This window comes from Phaethon lepturus, unplaced genomic scaffold (genome assembly GCF_000687285.1).
Source record: "Phaethon lepturus isolate BGI_N335 unplaced genomic scaffold, ASM68728v1 scaffold17023, whole genome shotgun sequence".
Classification (NCBI taxonomy): domain Eukaryota; kingdom Metazoa; phylum Chordata; class Aves; order Phaethontiformes; family Phaethontidae; genus Phaethon; species Phaethon lepturus.
In genome coordinates, this window is record NW_010531342.1 from 6076 (window position 1) to 20868 (window position 14793).

At 43.4% G+C, this 14793-nt stretch overlaps 1 protein-coding gene across 2 annotated transcripts in view; it reads left to right on the forward strand.

The window, feature by feature from the left end:
* The first annotated feature begins 4098 nt into the window (after window positions 1–4098).
* GPM6B (glycoprotein M6B) overlaps window positions 4099–14793 on the forward strand; it is a 31261-nt gene continuing 20566 nt past the window's right edge. For both annotated transcript variants that reach the window (XM_010284524.1, XM_010284525.1), the window contains exons 1-2: window positions 4099–4159; window positions 11594–11713. In XM_010284524.1, the coding sequence (XP_010282826.1) occupies window positions 4099–4159; window positions 11594–11713 (181 nt within the window). The remainder of the gene's footprint in view (window positions 4160–11593; window positions 11714–14793) is intronic.

Consider the following 14793-nt stretch of genomic DNA (forward strand, 5'->3'; position numbering starts at 1 on the left):
GAAAAAAAAAGAAAAAAAAGTATTCTAAAATTTGTTTTTAAAACTAGTTGTTTGGAATACATCAGTCTTGTTTGAGGGACAGTCTCTGTCTTTTAAATTCTGAGTCTCAGATCTCATAGGCTAATCTCAAATTGCTCTTGAAGTATGTGAGAACACTCTTTATTACAGTTCTGTGAAGCCTGTGTAGAAATGGCAAGTGTGTATTCATCTCCTGAAAGCTTGTGAAGAATTTGCTGTAGCTTATGATAGAGCTCCTCAGCCTTAGGAATGTAAACTAGATTCAGTGATGTTAAAGATAGATGTTCAAAAAGAATTGGCACATGAACAGAATTGGGTGTTTAATATCTTTTTTTAACTTTTGCAATTGTGCTATTTTACTTGACTGAGCAAAACGATTAAATGTTTTCTTTAAAACCTAGATAAAATAGATTAAACCCTCTTTTAAAAAACTATTTTTCAGTGAACGTGACTTTGTCTGCAGTGCCTTCACATACTTTGCTCCACTGCTATTCGTCCTGAGGTTTGGCTGTAGGCTCAGAGCTGTGCTTTAGCAGCAGAAACCCTTACTGCTTGGCCCCTCTCCTCACTTTTATTTTCATTTTGGTTTGCAAATAAAATGCTGGGCTGAACTCTTGAAATGTAACTAGCCACCTTCCCTGGCTGCTGGTTATCTAAATCAGCCTGGTCTGTAGAGCAAATTTTTGCTGAATGTCAGTCTTTAAAGAATTTTTTGTGATTTCTGCCTTTATGGCTTTGTCTTTTGCCGTGTTGTCATAGGCATAGGCTTGATGTCTCATCACATATTATGAAAAGGATGTATCTGATTAAGGGAGGGAGTGTTGGATGAGGCAACTTGCTGGATGAGTTTAGTGCTCGAAGCCCAAGGTCAGCACCCATGTTAGCACTGGAGGAAAGAGCATATAGTGTGTTTCATCTACTGTGTTTCTCACTTGATGGGACGGAGGTTTGAAGATTAAGGAGTGACTTAAGATGATAAGTGCTTAAAACCCATCATATATTACAGCAATCTGGAAAGTAATAAGAAGGGAGGGGGGAGAATTTTACACTCATGCGTCACTTGAAGCTTTTAGAGGATGATTTAGTAGATGGAATTAATGCTTTTGAATAGTTGGGCTTGATGGCTTCTGAAATCATCAGTTCGAGCTCTTGTGAAGTCGATTCTGGTATTGTGCACCGTCTTCTTCATTGCTTGTTTGGAGAAGGGGTTATCCCGGGAGAAAGTAGGGGAAATAGTTGCCCAGACTGTTAGTTTTGTGTTTGTAAAACATCTGCTCTGAAGTCCTGAGCCTGCCTAATAAAATCTGCTTGCCAGCAGGAAAGCGTACATGTTTGAAGGAGTAGGTCTCAGTGATACAGAGTGGAGGGCTTTGTTAGTAGAATTCCTTCAGGGACAGTCTGTAACCAAAGGTTCTGTCTAATGTATTTTCTGTTTAAAGAAAGGAAATTCCAGATGATGTTTGTATTTTCTGTGTATTTATACTGATAAGTGCATTAATATTATACCACTTGAATTAGTTTTTGAACAGGCCTTTTGTAACTTGGGGTAGTTAGAAGACAGGTTTCAACCTTTTAAACTTTTAGACCTTCCAAAGTAAAGCAAAGATTATTAAGAAATGGGGATCTAGACCATGACAGCAGCAAGCAGAAGTACTGACTGAAAAACAAGAAGTTCCAAGAAGAGAATTTTAATGTCAGAGGCAATCAACTGTTTTGACCAATGACTGAAATTTTTGTGACTTCCAGCAAGTAGGGTGTGTTTGGTATGGATTTTCAATCTTACTGATGCTAAACGGGGCGGGGGGAATCACTCTTTGTAGAACATTTTCTTTGGATAATCGTTGTCCCAAATGTAAAGAAGTTGTCTTTCCTTTCTTGACTGTGGGATTTGAACAACTTTCAGTAATGGTTAAAAGACTATGCCAAACACATCACCTATGGTTTCACCTTTCAGCTGCTTCCTTGAGGGAGTGCGCTTGCAGTATGTGATCCTGCTGGGCAGGAATTTCAATGTGTGTGTGTATGGACTGCTGTGTGGGTGTTAGAGGAGATTGGAGAAATACGCCTTGCACCTGGGTTGATGTCTCTGCTGGAGCTGCTGATTTGATTACCTTCAGGAACCCAACCTATTGCCCCACCTTGGGTCCTGAGGTTACTTCATCTCCTCTACAAATTAACTTCATCCTGCTTATAAAAAGGTCTGCTGAGGTGGGAGCTTCAACTGCAGGCTTTTCCTAAACTCCAGGAAATCTTTTCGGGCAAATGCTTGACATCAAGTTTTGACGCTGTGATATGAAACCTTAGGGATGAGTCCAGGACCTCTTGGCACCTGGGCTGAAGTATGTGTCTGAGCAGTAGTGCCCAAAGCAAAGTAACAACTACGGTGACCATGGTGAGAGAAGAGGATTTCTGCACTGATTTCTTGCAAGAAAAAAGAACTTTCTCTAAAGGTTGGGTCTGAGTTTTTTTGTGCCTTTCACTAGGCATCTATAGAAGTAAAAATGTGCAGAAAAATTGTGGGTGTAGTAACTTTAACCAGAAGAGGCTGAATTGCAGCTAGAAGCCTTTGGACTGCTTCCCTCTTCCCACTCTCCCAGTTGAATCTGTTATATGGAACATGCAGCGCGTAGGTTTTAACATCCCCAGCATTTGCTGAATTTGCTAGGCGTCTTTGCAGCCCGCAGAATCGGCTGTGGCGGCTGGACCAGCGAAGCCTGCCAGACCACAAAGGCCAATACTCCATGGTGGCTCCATCATCCTACACACAAAAAGGGCGCACTGTGAGGCCATTGAGACAAGCAAAGTGATAGGCAAGGTTAATTAGCCTCGGTACGGTATAGCCTTAAATATGTCAGTTATCTTGGGGTTTTGAAGGTGAATAATACCCCTGTGTGGTGTTGCCCTGCCCTGTGGTTCCCCAGCATGGGGCTGCTCAGAGCGGGATGGGTACAACCTGAAGTCACCTCACGCAGTGCAATGTAGACACGTCCTGGTTCTGTTCTTCCCAGAGCCAGGTTAGTGCAGCTGGTTAGATCATGCTGCAGTCTGTCTGGATTTAGGGGAGTGATCAAACATGTGCTTAACAGCAACTCTGCACTCACTTCTAAGCATGGCTTTAGGTCTCTAATGGCAGACATCCTTTTAAAACCCAAGCTGTGTTTTCTTAAACATTTCATCCTTTAAAGTATTGCACGTGCATTTTAGGTCACTTGAGCTTGCTTCCTTTCTGCTTGCTTGGAATTTTGTGTGCTTTTTTTTCCACCATGCTTGCTAGTCAGAGAAAGAATTTAAATTTTCCATGTACATACATATATATATATATATGCCCACTTTTGCTTTTATGCTTCTCTCACAGTCTTTTGCAGTGGGTAAGCAGAACTTACTTGTCAAAGAAAGCAAACAGAGAGAACAGACCCATGGCCCTCCGCCCCTTGAAAGAGCAGAGGGCATGTGGAATAAATCAAAATGCGAAGCATAATAACGAGGTCCCATGGGAAAGGGAGCCTTGCGATTGTGCACCAGTGTGCACTCCCCTTAGAGACGCCGGCTGGGGGGCTTGCCCCATGGCGGCCGGGGGGCTCCTTTCTTTCTCGCCTGCATCTCCCCTCCCGATGTCACCGATCCATTCAGCCCCCAGAGAATTGATTCGCATTCGTCAGGAGCCTTGGGAGATGGGGAGAGAGGGGGAGAGCGGAGAGCGAGGGGAAGAGGGCGCGAGCTGGTGATGCCGATCCCCATGACGCGGCGAGCCGCGGCACGGGCAGGCGCAGGGTGGGCCCCCAGGACGCGGCGAGCCGCGGCACGGTCAGGCGCAGGATGGCTATTTTATAGCTGGGGACCGCGGTGACGTATGGCTGAGTGCTTGCTGGCACGGCTCCTCGTGGACCAGTCAGCGGAGCGAAATTGAAGCTGACAAGACTTTTCTGGCGTTTTGGAAAGGACTGTAATCTACTGTAGGGGAGAACAGAGCCGCTCAATCACCGCCGCCGTAAATAGGAGACGGAAGGGAGTGAGAAAGGAGGCGAAGAGAAAAAGTGCTTGCTGGGGGGGGAGGGGGGGGCGGCATTTTTGGTGGATGGTATGAAGCCAGCCATGGAAACTGCAGCGGAGGAAAATGCAGAACAAAGCCAAGAGAAAAAAGGTACCCAGGGGTCTAACAATAGCCTGTTTAAATCTTTTCATTCAGGGGGCTTAAAGAGCTTTAGGCCAGTTTTGTCACTTTTTCGAATAGCTCTTAAACAATCATTACTGCATCTTCGGGCTTTCAGCCATCCTTTCCTGCACGGCTTGACAACAAATTAATAGAGCAGCAACCTTTCTGTCTGCGTCTGTATTTGCTCTGAATCTGTCCCAACCCTACCGGACATGATGTTTGCAGAAGAAGTCTTGTTACTGCTGCGTCTTTGACGGATTTTGGTAAATTTGGTTTACAGAGGTAGCGTGTGCCTGTGTGTTTGCATGTCATTTTCAGAGTCGTAATCTGGTGTTTTCATCAAGGCTAGCCATATAGCGAGGCTTTGCAATGCAGTGTGAGAGACCTAGGTGATAATAACGTATGATAGATATCACACAACCTTTGTGCAGTTAGCTTGGTGCCAAATGCTGCTCTTAATTTTAAATTCCTTTTCCTTTTCTGTGGTGTCATCTGGCAGATTTTGCTTATGTAGAGATCTGCGGGTCCTGTGATAATGGGGAATAATGCAATGAGTTTCACAACATTAGGTTTCAGGATGTGTTAATCACCAAGAATTGCTGCTTAATGGAGAGAACAATTCCATGGTAGCGGTTCTGTGGTAGGGAGATGGCACCGCAGGAAGAGAGGTGCTTCATCCATCCCAGCCTTACAGGTGATTTATTTGATCCCGAGTGCTGAACTCCAGACGGTAAATTCAACTAGCAAAGGACTGTTTTCTTTCTGTGTCACATAATTTATGCTAAATAAATGCCCCTCTTCAGTGTAGCAGACGGCTCTACAAATCAAAGCAGTTTTTTTTTTTTGCTAAATGATGGAGCAGTAACAAAATTATTAAAATTTCCACTGCCTTTTTACATGAGTCATAGTATACTTTTGAACCTGTTGTGTGTCAGTTAAAGCAATCTGAGTGTCTCGTAGGTATATGCAGCTGATACACAACTAAAACGTTTCCCTAAGTAGAATTGCTTAATTTATTGTTAAACAGTTCAGATGTGAACGTAATGATAAATCCCAGTACTGTCCAGTACCAGATTTTGTTTTCGTACTTTGTCCTCCTACACACTTTGTATAACTCAAACCTAGCTTCAGTTTCAAGTAAATGAAATTTGTCAAGTGATTAGACATAGTACTACGTAATCCCTTAGGGATTTCACAAAAGGAGGTCCACTGATGAGAGATTAAACTCTGAAAGCCATTAGTGTATGTGGACAATAACCCACCTCACTGCAGATTTTGAGTAATTAATGTACATAATGTCCTAAATACCACAGCTATAAAACCACCTTGAACTCATAGATCATTCTTAAAAAATTACAGCAATTTTTTTTCTTCTGATTGATGAATTTTGTTTAAACTGATAGAACTCATGTACAATAAACACCAAAAAAAGTTATCCGTATGCGTTAGCAGCTGTGCTAAACGAAATGTGTTACTGAGTGTGTTTATGATGAGTTTATGGTTTTCCTTTTTATTTTGGCAAGGATGAAAGCACAATATGTAGAATGGTAAATCTGTTACCAAGTCAAGGTGGTTGATCTGTTGCTTTCATAAGATGCAAGCCGGGGAACTTCCTATCTTAATTTTACCACCATTTCTTCATTTTTCTGTGATAATGTTATACTTTGGGTCTGTTACATAATCATAGATAGATCTAGATCCGCGTATGTAACGCTTCAAGGCTTTGTTCTTGCCAGTTCCCCGCTTTCTGAAAGTAGCACATGGTCTCTCACGTTACGCTCTTTATTTCTATTCACTTAAATTCCCAATATGATTCACAGTGAATTAAAATGCAGAAAGCTGAAACAGTCTTACTCCTAGTTTCAATAGCAAAATTAATAGCCCAGATCCCCCTGCAAAGCTACTGCCATGAAGTGGTGATGTAGAGGCATATTTGGTTTTGGGGAACAGCTTTTTCCAAAGTGCTAAGACTGTCGAGCCCAATTGGGTTTTTAGATGGGCTCAGCAGGCATCAGGTACCTCTGAAATGGCAGGATTTTTCAAAAGGGCTCTTTCACCAGCAGCTCTGATGGAGAAAAATGGGCTTTTTCTCTGTGTGAAGAAGCTTCCTGGAAAATGCTGCCTCTTTGCTTCGGTGTGTAAAACAGAAGCTGACCCCTTCAAAAATGTGTCCATTTACTGTCCAGACTGCATCTCCTGCCTGCTATGCCTTCCATGCTTGCCAGGCTTGCAACACTTGCTTCTTCCTCTAAGATGCCAACTGGACGTAGTGTAATGGCCGTCCTTTATGAGATGCCCTAGATCCAGCGATTGCAAGGCAACCACCACAGCTTGAAGCAATTGAAGCACTATCACACAGTCTTTTAACTCTTCCTTCCAGAAATGAATTGCGAAATCCAAGGAGATGAACCAGCATCAGAGGGAGTTTGGGGGATGTCATTATTGCTAATACTGAGCAAGAGAAGATCCTGAGTATTTTGCTTTGGGTATTCCAGTTCACACACAGTATGCTTTGCAGTGCCAAGTTCAGGGGAAAGCATCTGCATTTGACTATTAGCTAATGGTACTTTTCAGCTAAGAGGTTTTTTTCCCTTTACCAGAATTTTAAACTACAGGTTTCCAGGTTGCGGTGTTTGGGGGTTGTTTTAATGCAAGGATCTCCTTAGTGATGTACTGTAATTGTATAGAATAAATACTCGGAGGAAGTTGGGCTAGAACTACATGCTGTCTATATACAGGGCTCCCTGTACCCTGGAGGAGAATGCTGGAAAGCAATACTGCCCAAGCACTCGGGGTGAGCCGCGTGAGCGATTTTCAGTTTGAGCACCTAATACAGTCGGATGGGAACAGTGGTGTTGCATAGGTACTGGTTTGTGTTTCACGTCCTTGTGGAAAATGCGGATGGCCAGCTATTTGGGATTGCAGCGTAGCTGAGAGAATTTACACAAGCTAATGTGCTTTACTAATATTTACTGATTGAGAAATGAAAATGATCTTATTTAGATTTTTAAAGTTTGCTAAATTATACATGAATTCCAGTTTTATATTTTAATAATTGTTTTCATGAATCCTCTGCCTGATCCAGGCAGTGATACTGCCCAGCTGATGGATTCAGTGTTTATCAGACATTTGTTTCTCTGCACCCAAATGAGTGGCTGCTGCCCCAGTTTTTTTAATTGGAAATGGAACAACGCCCATGTTGGTGGAGATAAGAAATGTCAGCTTTATAGTGTGTATCAGCAGCCCTTATCAGAGGAGAACACCATGAGCAAGCTCAAGGAAAATATTTAACAGATACTTTACAGGGCTGCAGGACAGATTGGATGAGTTTTAAAGATGAAGATTTACAAATTATTACAAATGACAGGGTTTATCTTACAGGCATTAAATTAAATCAAAATGTGAGGACTGAACAGGCAGATTTACTGAGGTAGAATAAATAAGAAAAATGAAATGCCATTTTGCATCAGCAGTGCAGGATATAGATCCTGATACACACTAACAGAGACAAGAAGTTTCCCTTTTCATTTAGCATATGAGCAATGCTACCAAGTTGCAACATTAAAAAACAAACAAACAAACAAAAAAACCAACATGAAACAAAATAAAACCCAACTGTGGATGACCATGGTGAATTCACCAATTACACATGGGAGTATGGAAGCAAGCCATTATACTGGGATACAGTTTCCTCGTATGAATGCATATGATGTTCAAATTGCACGTGCTGTGCTAAGGAATAATGAAAACCAGCCTGAGCAGCTGTACCAAAGGTCCCTTTTAACTGGCTCTTCCCTACCATTGTGCTGTCAGTGAAAGAGGACCTCGTGCTCAGGAATGGCTATGAGCTTTATTATTTTCATCACATATGAAGCAATTTTCATGATTTTAAACTCTAAATAGACAAGTATGTGCTAGTCAAAAATAGAAAGAAAAGACTTAAACACAACTGTGCAACTGGGTGCGATAGTGTAAATGGAGTTGCTAAAGTGCAACGTGAGAAAGGAGTGAACTAACATGCTGTTTCTTTCACTTTTAGTGAAGTCCTTTGTATGCAGTGAGCTTGCGATGTTTTGATGCATCACAGATGTATTTCTCATTACAGCAAATTGAAAAAAAATCTTTTTATCTTTTATATAAATGTTGTGGTTATTAGCCAAAGTTTTCAAACATACTGCCTTAATGTTAGGCTCACACAGTGGTATCAGAGTTGTCGAGCTGTTTAAAGATTTTTAGTATGCTGCATATTTTTTTCCCCTTTTCAAGCAGTTTATCGGTGTTTCCGATCCCCTGAAAACAGCAACTGCTTTAAGTCCCTGAAGAATACGACCGCACGAAGAGTGGTCCAGCCCAGGGAGAATCTGGGACACACGATATTCTAGGGATAATAATTTGGCAGGCTTAGTGATTTAGGTTTTAATGAATAGGATTTGGTTTCTAAATAGGAGGGGGTTGAAAAACACTCGGAGAATGTACTCATACTGGTCTGAATGACCTCATGAAAGCAGAAAGCTTAGACGTATGTGCCACAGCCTATGGTAATGGGGGGGAAAACCCCCAGATGGCACTGTACATGCACAGCGGACTCTGCAGTGGGAGCAAAGGGGCTAAAAAGGGGAGAGAAGAGGGGTGGGGGGAGCCCCTTTCAGTTACCCTGGCCTTTCCCCGTTCTCTGGCCAGCCTTGCTCCTGATGCAGCCTTGACCAGCAGATTGCCAGAGCATAAACGACCACAGGACAACCCTCTCTTCGCTCCCCTGGACTGCTCCTTCAGCTGTGACAGATTAATGTTTCCTCTAAAACCATATGCTAAAGGCAGCGTGTGTGAGGATGTTGGGCACTGGGAGCTTTGTTACAGGCGTACGGGGTGTTTGATCCCAAATGAATACCGGAGGGCACAGCCGCCGTCAGTGTGCCTGCATGGCGTGAGGTGAAGGCGTTGCCAGTCCTGTAGCTGCTGCGTCTCCGCAGGATTGAGTACAGCCGGGTTCAGACAGAAGGTCTCGAGCTGCACGAGCTTGGCCGTGCCTGGGGAGTTCCGTCACCTAGACCTGAGAATGCAATTTGTGTAGTTGGTGCCTCAAACAGCAAGAGGTAAAGCCGTCGTTTAAACCTATTACCTTTCCTAACTATTCAGGGTACAGAGTTAAATTCGGGTTCATACGTACCGTGTGCGGTAGTTGTTAGGCCACTGCAGCCTGGGGGGCTTTTGACCTGGTGGTGATTTTGCATAAGTGGGCCTGCGTGAGTCCCAGCGGAGCCACCACAAGATGCCCCTCAACTGCGGAGGTCGTGCCAAGCGTGCAGTAAAGGCTACCAAACAGCCATTGCCAAGTGGCTCTTTGCAGAGCAGTGGAAAAACTGAGATTCTTTGTGGAGTTTGAACGGTCCCCTAATGAAGGGGAGCCCTGTTATTAACCCAGAAAATCACTAACTAAAAAAAAAAACCAAACCCAACTTCACAGAAGATTTTCACTTGCAGAAATGACGCTACACAGTTTACACGCTGTCTCCCCGTTTCAGGGTTTGATGTTTGTCCCACAGCAGACAGTGGTGTCTTCACCAGCGTCCCCCCAGGCTAAGAAAAAAAGCAGCTGCCTGCTCTGCTGCTCTGAGCAAGGGGTTTTTGTAGCTGCTGCAGGAGAAATCTCAAATTGCAGGTTCAGGCCCGGTAGGATAAAATCCTGTTAGTGCCAAGGGTTTAGTCTATACACTGCTGCAGCGCAAATGAAATTTTTTTTCTTCCCAGAAGTCTTTGCAGCTGGTTATTTTTAATTTAAAAAACAAAACAAAACTGAATCCGTTACTGATGTCCAGTAAGTAGCTTCAAAAAAACAGGGAGCAAACAGTTGGGAGGGAGAGGGGAGAGACAGTATGCAGTACTAGTGAGCAATTCTGTTATTTTCCATTTTGTACCAATTATATTACTGTGGCATCTCTCGTGATCTCATAAACAGGATTGTTCCTGTGTAAGCAGAAGGAGATGATATCATCCTGAGCGTGCACAGTTATTTTGGAACGATGCCTTCAACACAGTTTGAATTTGGTTATGTTCATAAGATGTGGAATTTGCCTTTTCTAAAAGGGAGGATAAACTGTAGAAAGTGGAATAATGCCTTTTAGGAAAAATATGCTACCTGATACCTGCTTGCTGATTTCTCTCTGAGTCACGGAGAGGAGAGAAACACCAAGCCACAATATACCCTTTAGAGAGCCATTGACACTAAGTTTGCATCCCAAACCCAAAAGAGTGTTTTAGTATTGTAGCTCATTTGCCGGTGTAGGAGATGAACAAATTCTTGTTTCTAACCTCTGGATCCAACATGTGGACTTGAGGCCAAGATTTTTTTTCTCTTCTTGACATATGTAAATGTAGCTGTGCCAAACTTGCACCAGCAGCAAACCACATGAGAGAAGGACCAGGTCCAGGACTTTTCTAGCCCCTCACAGGCCAGAAATTTAAGCATTCCTATCCCCCCTGAAATTTGCCTCTGGTCTAGTCTATGGCAGATGGGTTTTCAGCACCATAACTTTCACTTCTTCCACCTGCCCAAATGCTACTGAATTAGATTTATTTTGGCTGGAGATGATGGTTACTTGCTCATTTAGCCACCGCAGAGTGGGACTCCGGTGCATTTTAGAGCTGCCTGTCTCTCCCTGACAGCCTCTACAAAGCCATAGCAGTGCCGAGGGAGGACAGGTAGGTTCAAAAGAGGTTTGTTGTTGTTTTGCCAGGTGGCTCAGAGATGAACGTGTAGTGAGTGTGCGAAGGGGTCAGGTGTGCTACTGCACGTGGGGTCTCATTGTCGGGCCTCATCTGTCCTCTGAAAAGGCAAGGAGAAGGATAACTGCTCTCCTTCATTGTAAACACAGAACAAGTCTGTTTTAACATACTTGGTCCAGATTTTTAAACGTAAGCGGAACCTATGTGAAATAAAGCCCATGACTCTTTTTTTTTCTTTCTGTGTTATGTAAGGAAGTGACGGAGCAAACTTGTGTGTTTGCCTTACCTCTACACATAACAATAACCACTTTCTTTGACAGATTTAGGGTCTTTTAAAAAAACAGGTAATGTGGTGTTCCATGACTTTGTCTTCCTTTTTGTCTGGAGCAGAGCTCTTTGCCATGGACAAAGAGAGGGAAGTGTGAGAATGGGGCGGGGGAAGGAATAGATAGTCCTTCCTTATGTGTTTAATTCAAATCCTGGGTGGAGTTTTAGCTATTCAACCTTTGTTAACACCTGTGTAAGCATCTCCCTGTCGATCGTCCCTCCCACCCCTTCCCTTGGTTTGTAAGATTATGTTGTTTCAATTCTGAAACTACAGCGTATTTTTCTGGGCTCTTATTTTTAAAGTTAAATGACTGAAAGTACTGAACTAAAACTTGCTGGTGACACTGACTTTTTACCACCTAAAATTGGCAGTGATCACCAGACCAGAAATGGAAATTGGCAGGTACCACTGGATGTACAGGAGTTCAAGGCCACACCGGTACCATCATGTGCCAGCATTGAGAGGCAATATTAGTCCTTTGGGGATTCAAGGTAAATAAAGGGCTGGGTGAAAGGGAAATGGAGAGTTCAGAAATGGTAGTAGCATAAACCTAATGCTTTGCACTAGTGCTAACAATTTAAGATAAATGTTCTATTTTTTCTTGTTTTGTTTGTTAAGGCTGTAAGGAATCTAGTTCTTTCATATGAATACTTGACAGAAATTTAAATTTGGTTGTTAATTCTTGAAAGACAATAATGTGTGGTGAGGGACACCTCCCTTTTAACTGTGCTGCCTGATTGCTTCAAAACTGTTTACAGATGAGACAATGTAGTGTGGGTTTTGTATGCAGATGAATCTATCAAACTGCACAGCCACAAATGCAGTAATTGACACTAAAGAAGTGACAGCACATCTGATTCACTGGTCTCCTACAATATGCTTCCTAGACAATATTCCATGGTTTTGTTTGCATTTTCCCCTTGCTAGAAGCTGTAAGTGCACATGTCAGAGTCTAGAGGAGGATTTCAGCTGAGGCTTTAAAAATTTTTTGGTGATTCTACATGCCTGTCCTTTTGATATCTGGCTTGAGTCCTCAAAAAGATCTTATTTTGTTTTCCTGACGCTTCATTTTAAGAGGTTGGGGGGAACTTAGTTTTGAGGCATCTCAGAGGCACCTGAAATGAAGCACATGACTGATTGCATTGGAAAATTCCAGTCTGACTGAGGGTTAACACAGCGAAGGCTATAAATGCTCAGAGACAGCATTTGCAGCTAGCTGTATCCAGCAATCCTCTTCTCTCTATGGAGCTGATTGACTGAAGCCTGCTTGACAGGTTGTTTGCTGGAGATGCCTGCCTCCTCATCAGAGACTTTAACAGCAACTGCAGGGAAATATTCACCAAAGCTTGCTGCCTAATCCTTCCTTCTTCCATTATATTTTCACACATGTGTGTTCACATGTGTGTTCTTTAGGATTCAGATGTTTATGTATCTCAGAATGTCTTCCCCCTGTGCCCTACCCCTCAATACTTAGGTTGCAAATCATGATCTCCAGCTGCAATATCAATATTCATTTGGGCCATAATTGATGTTAAATGACCTGCTGCTGGACTTGGTGCTGCCAGAAGACATTCCAAAACTTCCGATCAGTGCACACGGGATATTTTATACAAGGGAAATATGTTTTAGGAAGGAGCGACAGATTACGAATGCTGCCTTCCTGGGAAGGAGGACACGGAGGGAGCAGGCCAGGTGCCTGGTTACTGGGGTCTTATGCCCCATCAGCTGTCTCCAGTGATGAGACATATATGTATATGCTGGCGCATATACGATGAGCCAGGGCGCAGAGGAGACATGCAGCCTTCTGTCGCAGCAGCTGGGAGTCTGGCACCTAAAATGGTGCTAGAAACCCTTGTTTAGCAACTAAACCCTATGCAGGCTGCCTTGGGAAGCTTTCTGAAATAACATGCAGGTAAATGTGGTGCCTGTCTTGGAGGAGTTGAAGATGAAAGGGTTCTTGCTGATGGGAGGAAAAAAAACCCCATCAACAAAGCCCAGAAATGCCAATTCAAGGGAAGGTGCTTTAAATGGCTGTACTTGAAGAAACGAAAAGGTTTCTAGGCAGCAATGAAACTGCTCTGAACATGTCTTGAGTAAGACCCAATCTGCCAGTGATGGAGTGGCCACAGTGAAAATACTGGTCTTTGCTCCTTTTCCTTAGATTGGAGGGAAAATGTCACTTCACTCACAATACGAGTCACAGCTGTAACCTGCCTCCCTTCAGTACTGGCATACAGCTCGCCGCTGCTGGGTGGCATTGGCTGCTGTCTGAGATAAACTTTGTGTTTCTTTGATGAGCCACGTTATTTCTTGGGTGCCTTTGCAGTGTGGATATTTCTACTTTGCCTTCTCTGCTGGTGTCTGAATGGACTCTGTGGCAGTCCTCGCCGGCATCCACCTCTTTTCCCAGGGTCTCCACGTACAACATGCTCTCCCTTCCCCATTTTAAGTTTTAATCTGCCACTTGGGCAATAAGGGAAGAGTCAGCATGGGATAGTCACCACAGTGCTGGAGCCAAGACATCCCCAGAACACCTGCAAACTTAATGAGCCTTTCAAAAATGTCTGAAACGTTTTTTTTTTTCTCCCAGGAAGCAAAGTACCATCTTTTTCTTTAGTAATTTTAGCAATGGTTGTTTAACATGAGGTTAGCTGTAGGCACTCTTCCAGGCTGGGTGGGGGTTGTTTGCTTTATGAGAATCTCCCCGCCCCCCCCCCCTTTTTTTTTTTCCTCTTAACTTGCTTTCCCCAGATGCTGGGAGGTGCTTCAGCTGCTTTGTGAGTGCATAAGGGCATGTGAATGTGGAGTATGTCACTGAAACAGCCTGCTGCCTTCCTGAAGCAAGCTTAAATTTTGAAAACGGTGTGGTGGGAACACAACTGGGGAGATGCCTGCATGAAAGTTGTTGCAGGGAAAAGGACTTCTGCAGTTTGTGGTTCAGGTTTCTTACCACTTTTCTAGTTCCATAGTTGGGTAAACATCTGGAAAGATGTTGGCAGCTTCAGGTAGCTCTGAAATGGAGAATTTACCTTCTAAAGCTTAGCTCCACCAGGCTGAAATCCCTACACACGCTGGTTTTGGCCCTCAGCTCTAGGGAGAGAGGTTGTGTTTCTGTTTGCTTCTTTGTAGCTAGGGAGGAGTCAACTGGGGAAGCGGTCAGTAGCAGTGGCTGAAGTCCAGTGTGGCAAAAGTCTTGCTCTCAAGCTGAGTGCTGAAGGCTGATGGAGAGTGAGGTGAGTTACAGCTGCCAGAAGGGTGGAGCTAAGAGTCTCAACTCCAGTCTTGCAGGTAAGATACCTTTGATTAAAGTCAGCTTTCAAAATTACGTGAGCCAAGTACAGGTGGGTCTGGAGGATGATGGAATCGAAGAAACGCAAATGTCCTTTCAGAAGGTTTCACAGAACTGCTGAAGTATCCCATGGGACTGAAATGCTTAGGTGCTTTTGTACTTTCACCTGTGAGATTTTCTGGACCTTCAGGTATTTGACTACCTTTGGCAGTCTGCCCATCACTTCATCTATTCATCACTTCATCTATTTTACCTCTTTTCTTGTCCAAAATTATCACCTGG